Source organism: Eumetopias jubatus, unplaced genomic scaffold, assembly GCF_037043125.1.
Source record: "Eumetopias jubatus isolate StellerSeaLion01/CBP00866 unplaced genomic scaffold, mEumJub1_p1.0 scaffold_8, whole genome shotgun sequence".
NCBI lineage: Eukaryota > Metazoa > Chordata > Mammalia > Carnivora > Otariidae > Eumetopias > Eumetopias jubatus.
Window position 1 is genome coordinate 57986300 of NW_028274814.1, and position 18245 is coordinate 58004544.

At 39.0% G+C, this 18245-nt stretch overlaps 1 protein-coding gene across 1 annotated transcript in view; it reads right to left on the reverse strand.

Annotated features, from left to right (window-relative positions):
* GYS2 (glycogen synthase 2) overlaps positions 1-1623 on the reverse strand; it is a 68020-nt gene extending 66397 nt beyond the window's left edge. Inside the window, exon 1 of the mRNA XM_028113268.2 lies at positions 1503-1623. Coding sequence (XP_027969069.1) covers positions 1503-1623 — 121 coding nt within the window. The remainder of the gene's footprint in view (positions 1-1502) is intronic.
* Between the last annotated feature and the right edge of the window lie 16622 nt (positions 1624-18245).

The following is an 18245-nucleotide window of genomic DNA, read 5'->3' on the forward strand; positions in this document are numbered from 1 at the left end:
TAAGATGCCTCCTATTACTGCCATGAACTGCAGGGAGGTAAAAGTTCAAAGTAAATTAAAAAAAAAAACTATATATATAGTGTCGTTTTATTGTCAGGGATGAACACAGCAATTGTCCATTTATATGAAAATTTCTAAAATATCCGACTGTAATAAGTATTAAAATAAAGACATGTTGGAGATGATGTCAGCTGGGTAAATCATATTGTGGTTCCCTTCTCCACACACAAAAAAATTTCCTTTCCCTTGTATGGGAAATGAAAGAAAATAGGTTTCAAAGGCAGTGAGGGCTGAAAACAAAATGTATTCATTCCTTCATTCCAAAGGAAAAAAATCCATTGAGCATTTTCTGAGCACCAGTCCCCGTTCTAGGCCCTAAGATCAGGCTGCACGGCACCAGGATGGAAGTTCCATGGGATAACATGTTCACAGTGTGTTCCTAGCGCCGGACACAGTGCTCCATTAATGTTTGCTAAATGGAGAGAAAAGGAGGAAAGAAGGAAGAAGGACTCTGTTCAGGTACTGGAACTCACACACTCCTCTGAACTGACTCCCAGTGCTAAAGAATCCCCCCAGTTTTTCCACCAACAAGCTACATCTGTAGAGAGAAACCTTCTTTCAAGTCATAGTCTGGGAATCTATGAATAATAAAGATGACTCTATTCCTGGGAACTTTGGGCATATTTAAACACCCTAGAAAAAAGCACCTTAGGAACAGCACTTCATAAAACACTTCTCCATAATAAGGTTTCTGCTCTCTTTGGGGCTTCCACCTCACTAAACTACAGAGAGGAAGACTGCTTTGTTCTCTCACATTCCTTCCGGCATTTCTATATAAGTAGGATTGATTTTTCACTTTTGATTTCAAGATTTTATGAATTTTATAAAAGAGATTTAATTAATTTTGTGAATTTATACACATGAGAACTCCGAACACTTAGCATAAGGTGAAAATCAGAACTGATGCCAAGTACAATTCCTCTAAGTTTGAAATATTCTCATTCTTCTTAATAGGAGCTCGACATAATGCCTTCTGCGCAGCTACTAAGTTAAAACTGTAATTCCAAGCTCGTTGTGAATTATTAGCAATATTATTAAGTATTTCATATAATCTTTAACAGTGCATGGCTTAAAGACTTGTCGTTGGTCTCGCTTGCATATGGTTCTCCTTAAAATAAAGTTGAGAGAAATCATAAAACCAAAAAAGGAAATAATAGCTTTTTATTCCTGTGTTGTCATAACCTGCGTTTCAGATTTTAGCTTAAATGCACATTCCCTGGCAATGACTAATATTTTCAACATTCTCTCGCTCCAAAACACAGCCCCATCTAATTTATCCTTGCCTGTTGAAATAGACAAGGTGAAATGTAACTGAAACTTACATTCAGCTTGAATATTTCCCTCACTCCCTGTCAATTCATTCTCACTAGGGTCACTTGTGAAATCAGAATCTACATTATTCAGCAGTCTGGCAAATAGCCACCTTCCAGGGTAGTACAAACCTTTATTGGTTACTTCCCAAGCAACTTCAAAAAGCAGTAAATCCTCCACAGGAAGTTCTTCAACTTCCCACTGAGGAAGCCCACTCAGGGATGTCACAGATAGAGATCGGCCTCGGAGCATTCTTTTTCCAGTCGTCTGAAACTTTTTTCAATCTTTTTTTCAATAAACTGTGATCCCAGGAGCGGTGTGCTGACAGCTGCCCAGATTCAGGGTGGAAGGTCTCAGGCTTGGGGAGCTTCTCATAGGTATAAACCAGTCAAATGAAATCTCACGTGCTTCCCAGAGAACTCTCAGTTTAAGGAGGAATTTTCGGCTCCTCTTTACAGTCTTTTTGGGCAGGTCCGGTGAGGACAGTATCTCCAATCAGTATTGACCTGACCAATTCAATCACACATAAAATCTTCGGGTTCGGGGCTTAGGCAAGCACCCCTTCAGATGGTGGAATCCTCATAGGCTGAGCATGACACAAATCCAGACCTTTAGCCCTTGTCCTTTTGACCAAACTCCTAGACTCCTACAGTCATCAGTGCTTATTTCATCACTTCCAAAGTGATCCAAGATTAACAATTCCCCTTATCTTAATAAGGGGAAACTTATTTGCAAACTTATTTGCAGACCACTTTAGATTACATGAAGAATTCACTGGGACCGTTTCTATGCTTTAAATCCTTTTAGATTTCCTAAGTATGCTTTTGATTCCTGTTTCTAGAACATTAAAATAATTATTCCTAGTTATTATAGTCTACATTTATAATCTAAATTTTAATGTTAGGCATAGATCTTGGTTCCTTTCCTCTTAATTACTTTTCTTAAAAATTTCCGTATGAAAAAGTATAAATCCCAGTGTGTCTTTGGGTATAACATACAAAGAATGTAATTTTCTCTGATCAATGATGATTAAAAAGTAAAAAACTGTTTTCAAAAGTTTAATCAGATCACCTGAGGATTGTTTCACTCACTCCCACTCTCATTACTCTGACTTTTTGAAATTCCTGGTCCTCAATTCTCCTTTGAGGTTTTTGCCTCAAGTACCAGCATTCTCAAGGACACATCATCTCCTAATGACCCTTCAAAGTAGACTTATGTAACTCTTTTGATCCTATAATTCCTAACATGAGGACACCTTTACCAATTCTTTTCAATAATGAATGCCATTTTCAAAATTGCTCCTTCAGTCAAGAAGAGTGAAGTAAATGGAACCATATGAAATACGTCCACGGAATATACCTTCATCTATCCATGTTATGTGGGTGAATTCTATTCTTTCCTGTGTGTGTTTGTGTGTGTGTGTGAGAGAGAGAGAGACAGAGAGAGAGAGACAGAGAGCGAGAGAGAGAGAGAAAGAAAGAGAAAAAGAGAAAGGCAGTAATTTCTGCAATAAGATTTGGAGGGGAATCAGAAAAAGTTCTTTGTTTTCCATATTCCTGAATATTCTCCTCTAAGATTTGTGCTAAAAACACAAATTGATGAGCTGGGAATAGAAAAAGAATAGTCATTCAGACAGAAAGGCAAGTGAAGTTTCTCCAAGATGGGAGAAGGACTCTCCAAAGTCCTGATCCCTAATGTCACACTCACACTAACATTTTATCATTCAGTGAAAATGAGGTGAGAGGTCAATTAAGGAAAAATGAAGACCTGTATTTGGGTTCCTTGGTAATTCCAGCAGAGGTCACTAGATACATTTAGAAAACCACACATTTGCTTCGGGACAGTGTGTAATCTTCTTGTAAATCTTTAGGATATTGAAGGCTTGATTAGCCTGCACCTGCATATCCAGAAAGGGTCAGTTAATGTCTTTACAGGACACCTACTATGTGTTGCTACTCTGGAAATGGAAAGTATTTTAATAAACAGTACACAAGTGCTTGCCTTCATGTGGACAGGAAGACATTCATCATGGAAACAAATAAACATTATTTCAGGTGCTGCTGTCTCTGAAGAAGAAAAGCTGTGGAGTGGTGGTGCCATTCAGTGGGATGGGCCCTTAGCTGGGGAGTGCTGGGAAGATCATTCTGAGAAAATTATATTTGAATTGAGACATAAAGGATGAGTAAGAGGCAACCCTGAAGGTCTGCAGGAAAAGGAACCGTGGCACCTTGTTGGTGGGAATGCAAACTGGTGTAGCCACTATGGAAACCAGTATGGAGGTTCTCCAAAAATTAAAAATAGTACTACAATGTGATCCAGCAATTCTGCTTCTGGGTATTTAGCTGAAGGAAATGAAAGCACTAACTCAAAAAGACATCTGCATTCCTGTGTTCCTTGCGGTATTATTTGCAACAGCCAAGACTAAAGATGTGTTTGCAGGATTTGGATGTGCATGATATGAACATTTAACTTCTGGAAGTGCAATTATATCTGCTAGACAAAGAGAAAATAGAAAGAACAAGAGAGAACAATTTAAATAGCTTGCGAGAATCCATGTAATGAGGAGAGAGGTTGCTCCAGATGAGGAGGAACTAGGAAACGGCATTTTCTACATTTGGTCTTTCCATAGTCTGAGTATCTCACTGGCTGAATGTGCCTGAGGGTTTTTTTTTTTTAAGATTTTATTTATTTGTTTGAGGGAGAGAGAGAGAGAGCAAGAACGAGCGGGGGGAGGGGCAGAGGGAGAGAGAGAGAGAGAGCAGACTCCCTGCTGAGCAGGGAGCCCAACAGGGGCTCCATCCCAAGACCAGGAGATCAGAGATCATGACCTGAGCCAAAGGCAATCGCTTAACTGACTGAGCCATGCAGGCACCCCTGTACCTGAGGTTTGATATACATTTTCCCATTTGTATGATGGCTATAGATCCTAACCTCAGGAAAAATGTCTCCAATATACTCTACACAAAAGATGGTTAACAACTTGCACTAGAGTAATAGCAGTGAGATTAGAGAGATGTGGATAACGGGATATGTGTAAAAATTGGCACAACTTGGAATTGATGGGGTATGGAAAAGTAAGGGTAGTTAGGTACCTACCAAACAAGGCAGGTGTCATGTAGTGTACTAATGTAAGAAAGGGGGGAAGAATGGATTTATTTGAGAGATTAGATAATGACTTCAATTCTAGACACGGTGAGTTTGGGATACCAGCCAGATGCAGAAAGTTATAGATATTTCTGCCTACTCAGAAGCTCAGATGAGAAGTCTGGGACGTGGCTGGTAACTGAAGCCACGGGAGTAGTGAGATCTCAGGAAGAGGGGAGTGCAGAGTGGGTAGGATAGACTGACCTGGAAGCGTAGGGTAGATTGCTCCAGAAAGTTCAACTTTTATGGTAAAGTCAACAATATGGTGCTCTGGGTTTTACTTGGTACGTACAATACTGCACAAAAGGTACAATTATTTCTCAAAAAGGGAGATTTCACATAAAATTTTGGTTCTCTATTTTTTTCTTGAAAGCAAAATCTAAATCCTGTTTTCCTACCTTCATGGTAACAATCTGCTGGAACTGGGTAAATCTGTCCTTTTAGCTGACACCATAGTCACCTTAGCCTCATGGGGCTACTTCACTCATTTACACTGTCACATCTCTAGAAACACAGGAATCTTAATTTTTGATTTAATTTTTTTTCTGTGCCCATTTGGAGTTGATGATCAGGAAGTAGCCAAAGAAGGAAGAAATAATTATCCTTAAAAAAAAAAAAGAAATAATTATCCTTAAATTAACATTGTATCTAAATGGACAATTCCCACCCATCATATTGAAGATAATGAGAGGGATTTTTGACCTCGACTGTTGAGATTATTTTAGAGGCAGCATAAATGGAGTCTTACTCAGACACCCAGGGCTTGTTTTTGGAATAGACCTTTTGCTTTACTGGGCCCTCTTCTCTGGTTTTATTTTTAAACTCTTCTTTCACTGAGTAGAGTATAAAAGATGAAGAGATTCAGAAGAGTAGCTTTAGCCCCTGTGAATAAAGAGGGAAAGAAAGAGTTTTTGAGCAAGAGAGAAGGCAGAGATATCTCTCTGGAAAGAGTTAGTCACCCTGAGAAGTTCAATCACATTTTATGATGTTTTTGTCAATGCACACCCGTCCTCCATTTTCCCATTAAATTTTCAATAAAATCAATATGACCATTTTTTTAAATCAGTTAAGGGACACCTGAATGGCTCAGTCAGTTAAGTGTCTGCCTTTGGCTCAGGTCATGATCCCAGGGTCCTGCAATCTAGTCCAGCATCAGGCTCCCTGCTCAGCAGGGAGTCTGCTTCTCCCTCTCCCTCCGCCCCTCCCCCCTGCTCATGCACGTGCTCTCTCTCTCAAGTAAATAAATAAAAAATCTTTTTAAAAAAATCAGTTAAAATATTAGAATCTGAAGGAAAGGTGTGTGAAGATGAGAGCAAAATCTGCCAAGAGCAGAAGCCAAATGCTGTATGTTTACCAGAAGGTTGTTAGAGAGGTAGCATAGTGAAATGGTTAAAAATAAGGGCTTTGGAGTTGGGCTCATCTCAGTGAGAATTGGACTGTTTACTAGCTTGTAACATAGGGGTGATAGATGTTGTAAGGTTTAGAGAAGAGAATGTATGCATGTCCCTCCTACAGTGTCTTCCAAATCCTATTTCTCAGATTGCAATGTAGACGTGTGAGGTTGACTAATGGCAGCCCAGCTCAAGGTGCTAACCTGCCTCCTGCCTTGGTCTCAACTCATAAGACCATTAACTGGCTGTCATTAAACTCCCTTTTCTCCAACCTCTATTTAGATGCAGGGACACTGGTGTAGAGGTTAGAATATCAAATATAGGCTTACTTTTCTGATATTCTCCCCCACATTCAGGATGTAAAATATTGCCAAATATTTTTACATAGTGATTTTTATATTAAACACAGGTATACCATGCAGAAGCTTATCAGACACATATATATATAAATGCCAAATATGACAAGGATAACAAGTCAAATAATGTATGTGGTGGTGTTAAACTATTTTCCTTCCAAAATGGTGTCATGGAAATAGTTAATTTAGTAATATTTGCTTGTTTTTTTTTAATATAAGGAAAGAAACTCTAATGGTAGTAGGGCCATTGCACTAAATCAGTTTCTGTTGGGTTACCGTCAATGTTCGCCAGATGTCCCCTTGAGATCATGTATTTTTCTATTTAGCTCTATCAACCTCATAAATCTCCATTTTTGTGTGTAGAAGGCATAAAAGCTTGTTCTCATTCAACACAAATCCTGGATGTGATGGTGTCAGCACAAAAGGAAAAGTCATAATAGTCCTAGACATCAGCTAGCCCTATTATAAACACAATTCTGTGGGAAAACCAGATTGTAAAATTTAAGATTAGATTATATTCGCATTTAAAGTTTTTTATTTTTTTAAAGATTTTTATTTATTTATTCATGAGAGACAGAGAGAGAGAGAGGCAGAGGGAGAAGCAGACTCCCAAGGAGCAGGGAGTCTGATGCGGGACTCGATCCCAGGACTCCGGGATCATGACCTGATCCGAAGGCAGACGCTTAACCATCTGAGCCACCCAGGCGCCCACACATTTAAAGTTTTTAAAAAATCAGATCTTTCACAAGACCAATTTAGGGTTATTTCTCAAGTGCCACACTTGGAAGAGAAGTATTACTTTGTGTAGTGGGCAATTCCACTTGCACATTGACTAGAAAACAAATTGTTCTTGTAACACTGAAGTGGTTCCCAAGGAATGCCATTAATAATATGAACAAGTTTTTAAAGATTTTATTTATTTATTTATTTATTGAGAGAGACCACGTGTATGGAGTGGGGGAGGGCAGAGGAAGAGGGAGAGAGAATCTCAAGCAGTCTCCACACTGAACATGGAGCCTGACTCAGGGCTGGATCCCACGACCCTGAGATCATGACCTGACCTGAAATCAAGAATCGGACACCCAACCGACTGAGACACCCAGGTGCCCCATAATATGAAAAGCTTTAAACATTTCACTGAAGCATAATCTATACAGCAAAAACAAATGATAATTCCATTATTAATTTCTAGTTTCCTCTTTGCAAGAAATGCTGAAAGCCCTTAGCTAGCTGTGGCTGAGAGAAAAGTCTTATCATTTCTGCATCTTCTTTTGAGATGTCCAAGTTTTTTTGTTTTGTTTTTGTTTTTTTTTTAAAGATTTTTACTTATTTATTTGACAGAGAGAGAGATAGCGAGAGCAGGAACACAAGCAGGGGGAGTGGGAGAGGGAGAAGCAGGCTCCCCGCGGAGCAGGGAGGCCGATGCGGGGCTCGATCCCAGGACCCTGGGATCATGACCTGGGCTGAAGGCAGACGCTTAACGACTGAGCCACCCCGGTGCCCTTGAGATGCCCAAGTTTTACTGAAGCTTTCCCTAATGTTCCTTGGCAATCTGTCTCATGATAACTCTCTAGTGGGGGTCACTACATCTCAAGAGCCCATTTCTCTCTGCTGCCTCTGTTGCCACCATGGTCCAAGTCACCCTCATTTATAACCTGTTAACTGCCTCAGCCTTCTTAATCCTCCTAATGAGGCTCTCCACATTACCCTGGCTCTTCCTCCTGCCGCAAACACACACAATCCATTTTCTATGCAGTAGCTAGAGTGATCATCTTAACAGGAAACTGGGTGTTCCTAGTGTACTTTAAATGTCTCATCTAATTCTATTGCACTAGGATAAATCCACCACCACCAAAACAACCACCCTCCCCTCAAACCTTTCACTCCACCAAAACAAAAACAAAAGCATCAGTTCATTCAGATTCTGTTTGGAGTTCAAGTAGCTTCATATTGTGAAGGACAGGTATTGTTATGATTTTGTCTCTCCACCCAGGAATATAAAGTATGTCTGTGTTCAAGCCTTTTCATTAGTAAATTTCATAACATAAAATTATTTTATTATACTTTATAATAGTAATTTTATAATTTTTTATGTGAGATTTTACTTTTATTTTACTTTTCTCATTTAATTTACTTGTGTATTTTAAAGCTTTTATCATTAGTGTGATATGTGAAGTGAGATTTTTTTTATTTCCATTTTGAATATTTCTAGTATAAAAGAAAGCCATTGATGTTTATATAGTTATCTTCTATCTTCTATCTATCTGCCATCTTATTATATTGTCTTATTAGCACTGATAGGCTTTTAAATATTGTTTCTTGGATTTTTTTTAGGTAGGCAGTCAGCTAAAAATAGTAATTCTTTCCCAGTATTTATAGCCCATTTCATTTTTGTTTGGTTGCAATAGTTAGAATATACCAAACATTGCCAAATAACAATGACAAGCATCTATAATGTTTCCCTGACTTTAATGTAATGTCATTAAAATAGTCATAGTATTTTAATACAATATTTGCTATTGACCTCTGAAATACAGCCTTTCTCATGCCCAGTAAATTTTCTTAATTTTGTCCTTTCTTTTTACTTTATCAGTTCTACTTCTTTGCTTCCATTTGTTAATTTCAGATACAGAGTTTTATTTTAAAGAATCTCCTGAGTTTTGTTTACCATCATCGGTCTCCCACATTAACCTGTAAGCAGATAGGAACCCTGTCTGTGTGTCGTGGTCACTTCTCTATCTCTGCACCTGGTGAATCACCTGACATACTATAAGCACTCCGGAAATAGCTCCTGAAATAATGGATGAATGATAGTGTCTCCATAGCTTCCTAACAAGGTTGCTACTAATTCTTTATTGCCCAAGGAAAAGTTTCTTATGTAATTTTAATATGTGTGCTCTGTGATATCTGGGCAGCTGTTTGTGATTTTTGCTCTTTTGGTGTTCAACATTCCTTGGCAAAAATGATGTTCTTTTGTTTTTAATCACTTGTTGAAGGAAAAATAATTTCCTCTTTGGGTTCTGACGTAGAAAAAAAAATTCTCCCACTGGGCAAAAGCACAGTCCTTTTTTGTAGATTGGTCCTAGTTTAGAGCTTAACAATTTCATGCCTCTGAATGATTCGTTCTACATCAGTTTCAGCCAGGTTTGAAGGCAATAGATATCATTTCTGAGAGTCGTTCTTGACTCCTCCTCTTCTCTATCCACAGCCCCATCCCCAATGTTTGGGAGCATTAAACATTCCTAGAGAACTTGCATGTGTCAGCCAGTGTGCTAGATGCTCTATGTCTTTTAAGTGTTTTGTTCTCACGATAATCCTGGGGGATGGGAAATACCAATATGTTTGCCCATTTTACAGAAGTGAAAAATCAAGGCTAAAGGTTTAAAGTCAAAGAGCCAACCAGTGTCAGAGCCAGCATTCACATCAGGCAGCCTGGCTCTAGAATCACCCCTGACTGCTATGGCCTAACCACGGCTTGTTGCTCTGAGTGCTATCAATGTAGCCTCTGTTCCTCTACTTCGCCATCACCACCCGAGGCTAAGTTACAATCATCTCTTATAATGGTTTCCAGGATCCACTCTTGCCACTTGAAAACTATAGTGCTTTTTGAAAATAAAAATCTGATCAAGTCATACTCAAACTCAAAAAAAAATTCAGATCCTAAACCTAGTTTCCAGGATTTTGCAGAATATAGTAAATGTGTGCTTCTGCAACAATTTCTTTCTTTTTCTTTTTTTTAAACTCTCTCTCTCTCTTTTTTTTCCTCTGAGCCCCAACCACACGGGCTTTCTTTCAGGTGCTTGAATAAGCCATGACCCTTTCCACCTCATAGCCTTTGTACATGCTGTGCCCTCTTCCTGGAATGCTCTGCTTGTCTTTCACCATCAGATCCAATGTACCTGTCCACGAGGGAAGTTTCTGTGTTTCCCAGAATAGGGCAGATTCCTCTGTTAAAAGTTCTTGTGAGTATCCTGCAATTTTCCTTCGTCATACTTAATGAAATTTGTAATTATATGTGTCTAGTTGTATAATTATTTGATTCGTGTCTTTTTCCCCACTAGGGTTCATGTGTGTTGCCTTCCGTTCTTTGTCAAGAGCCTGTCACAGTGCCTGGTACCTAAATGCTCAATCAAAATTAATGACTAGATTCATGAATGCATATCTGTTTCTGGAGACACAGACAGAACTTTTCATATTTAGGCACTTAAAAGCAAGATTAGGCAAGTTTCAGTCATCAGGCATGAGTAAAATGTTGAAATGTCACATTTGCAAAAATCCTGAGGGTTTCTTCTAGGGAAAAGATGAAAGATTTGGAAACGATTAAGTGAAGGATAAAAAGAGGAAGGGAAAGAACAATGTGGAGACACATCCAAGGCTTTCTAACCCAGCCCTACCAGGGAAGAAAGTTGAAAGCACTTTTCAGGACCAGGAGCTCTGCCTTCCCGGGGAAAATCCCTCCTTCCAGAAATGGTGTATTTCTTTCCTGCGTCAAGCGTGTCCATACATACTAATATCATGGCGGTCAGTTCTCAGGTTAAGGAATCGAGGAAAGGAGGGGAGAGATTCTTTGTCTTTTATAAAATATATTTACGTCAATGAATATCTTTTTTAGACAGTTTAATAAGTACATTAAACCCCAAAACCCTGAAAGATTGTAACTACTCAAATAGCCTAAATATTGTTAGCATTCTCTGTAGATTTCGAGACGCTCGGTGGGTTGCACCACTACAAATTCCCCTAGTGAACATCTCTGTTGGAAGTTGGCCCCTGCCGCTGGCTTCTGTCTCCTCATCTAACACTCAGCACCAGGGATCCGATGCTCCAGCGACACCAGGCTGCATTTCAAAGCCCCCACACAATGCTGTGACCTCCCCCTCTTCCTGCGCTGATACTGTCCCCTCTGGCAGGCAGAGTCTGTCGGCTGCTCATTCTGCACTTGGCCAACTCTTCCGTTATCCTCTAGGTGGCACTAGACCAACCTTTTCTTAGGCTCCAGTTTCCTAGGTTACAGTAGATAGTCCTCCTTAATAACCCCTGCGTGTTCTCTGCCTGCATTTGTCATAGGGCATGTTATAACAATTTTCTGTTTGCATCTGTTTCTTCTCAAGAAGCCTGTCAAAAGTGGAATTGTCCTGTTTTCATCTCTGATTCCTAGTCTCTAGCATAATATCTGGAGCATAATAGTAAGTCTAGAGGTTTTGCTTGCTGTGGGCTTTTATGCAGTTTTATTTACTTATGATATACATTTCTTACACACTATTTCAAATGGTTCACAATAATACATACAATAACAAGTAGATAGCAGGGAGCCCGATTCAGGTCATGATCTCCTGGTTGTGGGACTGTGGGATTGACCAGGGTAGGGCTCTTTGCTGAGCACGAGATTTGCTTCAGATTCTCTTTTCTTCTCCCTCTGGCCCTCCCCCCACACCACTAGCTTGTGCATGCACACTCTTTCTTTCAAAGAAAGAAAATCTTTTAAAAAAAATAAAAATAAAAGGGTTTTATGTGTCTAAATATATTTTATTATTAAAATTCAAATAACCTTACTATTTATTATATGGGTTGCAGCATGGAGGAAAGTGTTTAAGTGACATTTAATTTTAAAATGAGACGTGACTATGGGTGTCTGGGTGGTTCAGTCAGTTAAGTGTCCAACTCTTGATTTTGGCTCAGGTCATGATCTCAGGGTTGTAAGATTCAGCGCTGAGTGGGGCTCTGCACTGAGTGTGTAGCCTGCTTAAGATTCTTTCTCTTTCTCCCTCTCCCCTGACCTCTAAAAAAATAAATAAATAAAATAAAATGAGATGTAAATATATTACTCAGTTTACAACGTGTTCAAAATTAACATACAGAAAAAATGTTTTCTTATGGATCTTTCATAAATATAATATTCAAGTATAAAATAGGTCTTTTAACCTAAAAAATTGTTCTGTTAATATGCAGTTGAACTAACTTTCATGAAAAGCCTGCTTGTGTCAAGCATTGTCTTAGCATACTTTTTCTCCCATCCCCTCACACTATTATCAGGGAAAGAAACAAAGTGTAATAAATCTTTAAATCTTAAGTAAGCTCATGGTGTCGCCTTGCAGAGCCCTTGGCCAATATATGTGTTATTTTTGTCTACTGTTAAAAATATCCTGTGCATTGTTCTTAGAATTATGTAGCTGATTAGAAAGGACCATTTAAATCTTTGTCATAAATTGAAAGCACCAGCTGCCTGGTCTCAGGTGGGAGTCACAATTTCCAGGCAGCCTTCTAGTTCCTCATTGCTAAGAGGACTTGCCCGGCAACTGTGAGTGTTTTGTAATGCGAGTGGCAAATACCATGTCGCTAGAACAAACAAGAGATAACCTGAGAAGTGAGTTGTCATCACTGTCTGATTCTTTTTTCCCTTGGGAAAAAAATTCCATGTTCTTTAACCCTTCAAAACCTCAGGGTTTTCTCTATTTCTTAGAGCGTTGTTTTCATCCCAAACCAGATTCAGAATGATCTCATCACCTATATGCCTGTTCTCTGATCCCTAGGAATGCAATTTCTTGGTTGTTTTAAAATAAGCTAAATTAAATCTGTCTTCTAGGATGTAAGAATTTGTTTTCCCTTTATATCAGCCAGTTAAATCTATCGGTTTTAACATTGTAAAGTCTGTCCTCTATCATCTGAGCAAGAAGTAACACAGTGTATTTAAAAAGAATAGTTCTTTCATCATTAGCTCCTATGGGTTTCAAGTTAATAATCTAGAAATAAGGAAACACATGTCTCAATGTTAGATTCAGATTACCCTGAAACACAGTGTATATTCAGAAACAACCTGTTCTGGGGGCTTGAAAAGGGACACAGAATTTACTTCTTATAATAATTCTTATTATGTGTTATACAATGAAAATATTTTATATAGTGTAACATTTAATAGAATCTCAAACTTTCTCAAGAGAAAATAATGAGATCTTGAGAAAGTTTTATGAAATCTGACTTCTGTAAACAGTAGTAAATAGCTCTTATAATCTAATGACCTGATTGGCATGGGTTGCTTTAGTTTGTGATGTGGATTTCTCCTATTAGGTGAAAAATTGTTATGTCAGTATACCTTTTTTTAAAAAAAGGATTTTATTTATTTATTTGAGAAAGAGAGAGCGAGCATGAGTTGGGGGGGTAGGGAAAGAGGGAGAGGGAGAAGCAGACTCCCCATTGAGCAGGGAGCCTGGGGAAGGGCTCAATGCCATGACCCCGGGATCATAACCTGAGCTGAAGGCAGATGTTTAATCAGCTGAGCCACCCAGGCTCCCTGGTCAGTATACTTTTAACTTGTGCTTATCATGTAAGAAGTTGAGAATTTTTTTTCAAGTGTGCTTCCTTTTTAAATGAGATGTCGATTCATGTCCCGTTGATTGTTTTTCTGTGGCATTTAAAAAATTCCATTTCTAAGAAGTCCTTACAGGGAGAGTCACCCTCTGCCTGTGTTGTGAATTGATATTTTCCTTCCAGGTTATTGTTGCCTTTTGACTTTTCTTGTGTTGTTTGTCCAGGCAGGCAGTTCTTTTTTTCTGTGGTTGAATTGAACCAGTCTTTTCTTTAACAACTCCGGATTTGGAGACTTAGAAGGGTCCTTCCAGGTTCAAAGTAATAAAGGAATGTACTGTATATTTTTTTTTTACAACTTACATATTTTTTCTTTTTTCATTTTAAGTTTTGATTTATTTAAAAACTGCTCTGGTTTAAGGTGTGAGGCATGTTCAACATTTTTTTTTTTTCGGTCATGCCGTTGGGTTATTCATAATTCTTTCTACTCATCTCAACTTCTTTCCTGAATCATCCCCGAAAGGTGTCTTTGAGGCCAACAAGATTTACTGTTCAGAGCTGTCATGGCACTTGGGATTTTACCACTGTACTGTTGTATTATGATAATAATGTACCTGTGTAGGGTTTTATAATTTATTTTTAAGTTTATTTATTTAAGTAATCCCTGCACCCAACCTGGGGCTCGAACTCACAACCCAGAGATCAAGAGTCACATGCTTCTCCGACTAAGCCAGTCAGGAGCCCTGGTTTTATAATTTATAAAGTCATCTTCTACATGTACTCTCATTTATATATTTATTCACTACATTTTGAAGTAAAGAATCTGACATTCAGATCACAGGGATTAGGAGAAGGGCCGTGACTCTGCAAGTGTAACGTTTGGACACAGGCGTAGTTCCGTGTCCAATACTCAGCGTACATCTGTTGTGTTACTGCACTTCTAAAGGTTTGATTTTCCTGAAGACATGGGCTATGTCTTCTGACGTTCCACAGCAACTAGAAGAGTTATTTATACCAAACACTCAATAAACATCTGCTTATTGGCTAATCTACTGTGTTATGACTTCCCCTGTATTAATTCTCTGCTTAATTTTGTTCACATAAACCTGTTTGCTCTAAAACTAGATGCAAGGTTCCTACTTTCCTTTGATCTCAAAGTTTTCTAAAGTGATGACTAGTGTTTCTATGTGGGAGTTTCAGTAACAGGAATCAAATTGAACCAGATTCTAGGACGGAAAATGTCGTGGTTTTCCCCTCAGAAGGTCTGCATTTGACCCAAGAACCTTCACTAAGGCAGAATCCAGATAAAACTGAAAGCATTTATTACGTAGCTGCTGGGGGACGGTAATGCCAGGTAACAAAATGGGGTCATGGAAAGGATTAGAAATTATGTGTCAAGACTGGAAGGCATTTATTGTTCTTTTCACCTAGTACATATTTCACCCAGTGGTAATATGATGATCAGAACTTACATTTCTGCTGGGACCCATCCCCTCCACTTCTCTCAGTTAATGGGCTTTGGCTCCAGAAAAAAGAAGTCATTAGTCAATGAGAGCACTGCACCTTCCAGGCCTAGGAGATGGTCCAGGGATGTGCATTTCATCACTGAAATGCAATAAGATGCAATAAGATGCAATGAATATTTTTCTGGAGTTTCTAGGAAAGCAGTGGGTACAGTTCTCTACTAGAGCTGAACACAAGAGCTGAACACGGAGTTGCTGTGGACAATTCACCACAGAACCTGATAATCCAAATATACAGAAGAGACAAGAATTAAGCAGAGAGTTAGAGAAAAACTTGACAATCTTGGTGACATTTCTTCTGTTGTTTCTCAACATAGTCTTGCTTACTGTCAGTTCTACTTCCAGGCTTTTCAGTGAGGTACACCAATAAATTCTCCCTCTTTTTTGTTTTCTTTGTTGCAGCCAGTTTGAAGGAGTACCAACCAATAGGTTCACAAAGTAACTTGGTTGCGTTTAGGCAAATCAGATTAGTACTTGGGTCCCAGTTTCTCCTCTGTAAAAAAGCTTGGACCGAGGATACTTCCCATGTAAAAATTATATGGGATAACATTTCCTTTTTGAGTACACTGTGTCAGTCCCAAACGCTGTTATATTTGCATTTAGCATATTGACCTATGGACTATCTGAATCCATGTATTAACTACTTAGGTATTACTCTATTCCCAGAGAATGTTAATGGTTTCATTTTCCAAGTTACGCCAGGGAACAAGAAAATAACTAAGGCGGCCCAAATGAATATGTGAGGGCTCAGTTTTTTTCTTGATTTGACAGCACCTTGGCTTATTATTGTTATTCATGTCTATCTCAACTAGACAAAAGGTTATTTGCCAACAGGTACTCTACCTATGGTTGATTGTTCCCAGTAAAGTCTCACAGAGTGTGTCACTAAGAAGGAGCTTTGGCTAGCCGAGATAGATGGCCAAAATAACAGTGCTAGGAGTGTATGTCCTTCTAATGTAAAAGCAACATACAGCTGGTATAACAGCTCCATGAAAACCAAGGACCCAGACTTCTTCCAGCTCTTGGCTCTGCATCCCAACAGTTTTGCTTTTCTGCTCTTGGTCCATGACAGTTGATAAATTTGAGATTATGGTCTTTCCATTCTCTTGGCATTAAAATGTCTATATTTGTCTGTACGATAATAAGAATATAGTTATTTTTTTCCTCCACATACTTATTTGGCAAAATAAAAAGTTGGCAAACTTATGTTGAGATCCTCTACCTCACCCAACACACGTACTCATTCCCCATCCCTGACAAAGTAAACTTTACCCCCAGTGTGGGGCTGGAACTCACAACCCCCCGATCAAGAGACACACGCTCCACTGACTGAGCCAGCCAGGTGTCCCATGAAGTTTAAAAACTTTTAAACTGGACCCTGAAGTCCAAGGTTGGAAACTACTGGCTTATTGTGAATTCAGCATTCACATAGATGCTGGAACAATGAATAACTTTTGCAGGAGTGCTGACAACACTGACTCCATTTTTGGCCCTCCATCTTGTTCCTGTTCGCTCAATGACCTCTCTTGGGGCTACACATTCCAGGCCCCTTAGAGATTGATATATATACCTCAGAAATGCCCGCCAAGTCCAGAATGGGGGAGGCTTGTTTTGGTCTCCCACGAATCTCTTGGAGATAAGAGAGTCTTTCCTCTTCCTGAAGCACAGGTGGTGCTGAGAGATCTAATTAAAGGTTAGCTGCCAGTTAGGTGTATGTGAACTCTTTGATCTTACTCCAGTGCTCTTCTGTATCTCCCCTTGCTCTACAAAGTCAGAGGACTAAGGTCTGAATTTTGCAGAGAATAGCTACGCAGCTGCTATGGATCATCCTCTGCCTTACCCCGTCAGTCAGTTACCCTGAATAAAACTAAACTGTATGGAGTCACTTACTTCATGTTCTGGCCTCAAAGTAACTTCTCAGTTTGGAGAATACTTTACTTCTCCCTCGCTTTCTAAAACCTTCCTGCTTACATCTAGGTATGATCCTTATGCGAAGATTGAGTCAATTTGGAAATGGGACTAAGAAAGGTACTTGACACCTGTCTTTGTCTCCCTTTCTATAATACAGAATACCTTCATAACATAACATGCTGGAACGTTAAACGATGATTTTGCTATTTTATAAACCCTAAAGATAGAAAAATGTAACAGTAACTAACATTTACTGCAATGTAGTACACTGTGCTTAAGATCAGGGAGGGATTAAGAAGCTACAATATCCAAGTTGAATCCCAACTCTGCTACTTTAGTAGCTGCGTGACCTGGATGTACCTATGTTTCAGTTTCCTTACCTATACAATGAGGATGCAAATACTTTAGAGCAGTGATTTTGCTCCCCCGGGGGACATTTGGCATGTCTGCAGACATCTGTGTTTGACACAACTAGGGGGAGGGGTGTGTTACCGGCATCTAATGGGTCCACGTTAGGGATGCTGCTAAACTCATATGCTGCACAGCAGTCCAGAATCATTCAGCCCCAAATGCCAAGAGCATCAAGTTTGACAAACACTTCCTCTTAAGATAGTCCGGGTGATTTAAATGAGTTAATAGTATGTAAAGCCTTGAAACAGTAAGCACTATCTAAGTGTTAGTTACTATTATGACTAAGCATTGTGCTATGAGTTTTATATTTTTTCATTTAATTTACACAACACTCGTCAAAGAGGTTCCCTTGTTATCACTGTTCCATAGGTAAGAAAATTGAGGCCTGGGAGTAGCTAAGTAGGTAGCTTGCCCCAACTCAGTTAATCAGTGATTGAAACTGCACTGAAACCCAGGTTTATCTGACAATTCCCACACTTTCAACACTACCTAAGCTGACCCCTAAATATTATATGTAAGTTGGAAACTGTTAAGGGAAGTCTGCCTTAAGTTCCCCTCTTAACTCGAGGTTGTCCCAGTAACCTGGATCTGGATAATTCAGCCCTAACTTTTTATTTTTCTTCATTATCAAGAGGAACTAACTCCAACAATGTTAATTTCAATTTTAGAAAACCCGTTCTTCCTTTTTAAGAATTAAAATGGACTTCCTTATAAATGCCATCCATTGCCTCTAGTTCCATCTTTAGTTGCAGCCTTAAAATGTAAACCACAGAATTTTTAAGGGAGTGAAACGCTTTGTACATTAGAATGGTGGAAATATGTGATGCTACATTTGTTCA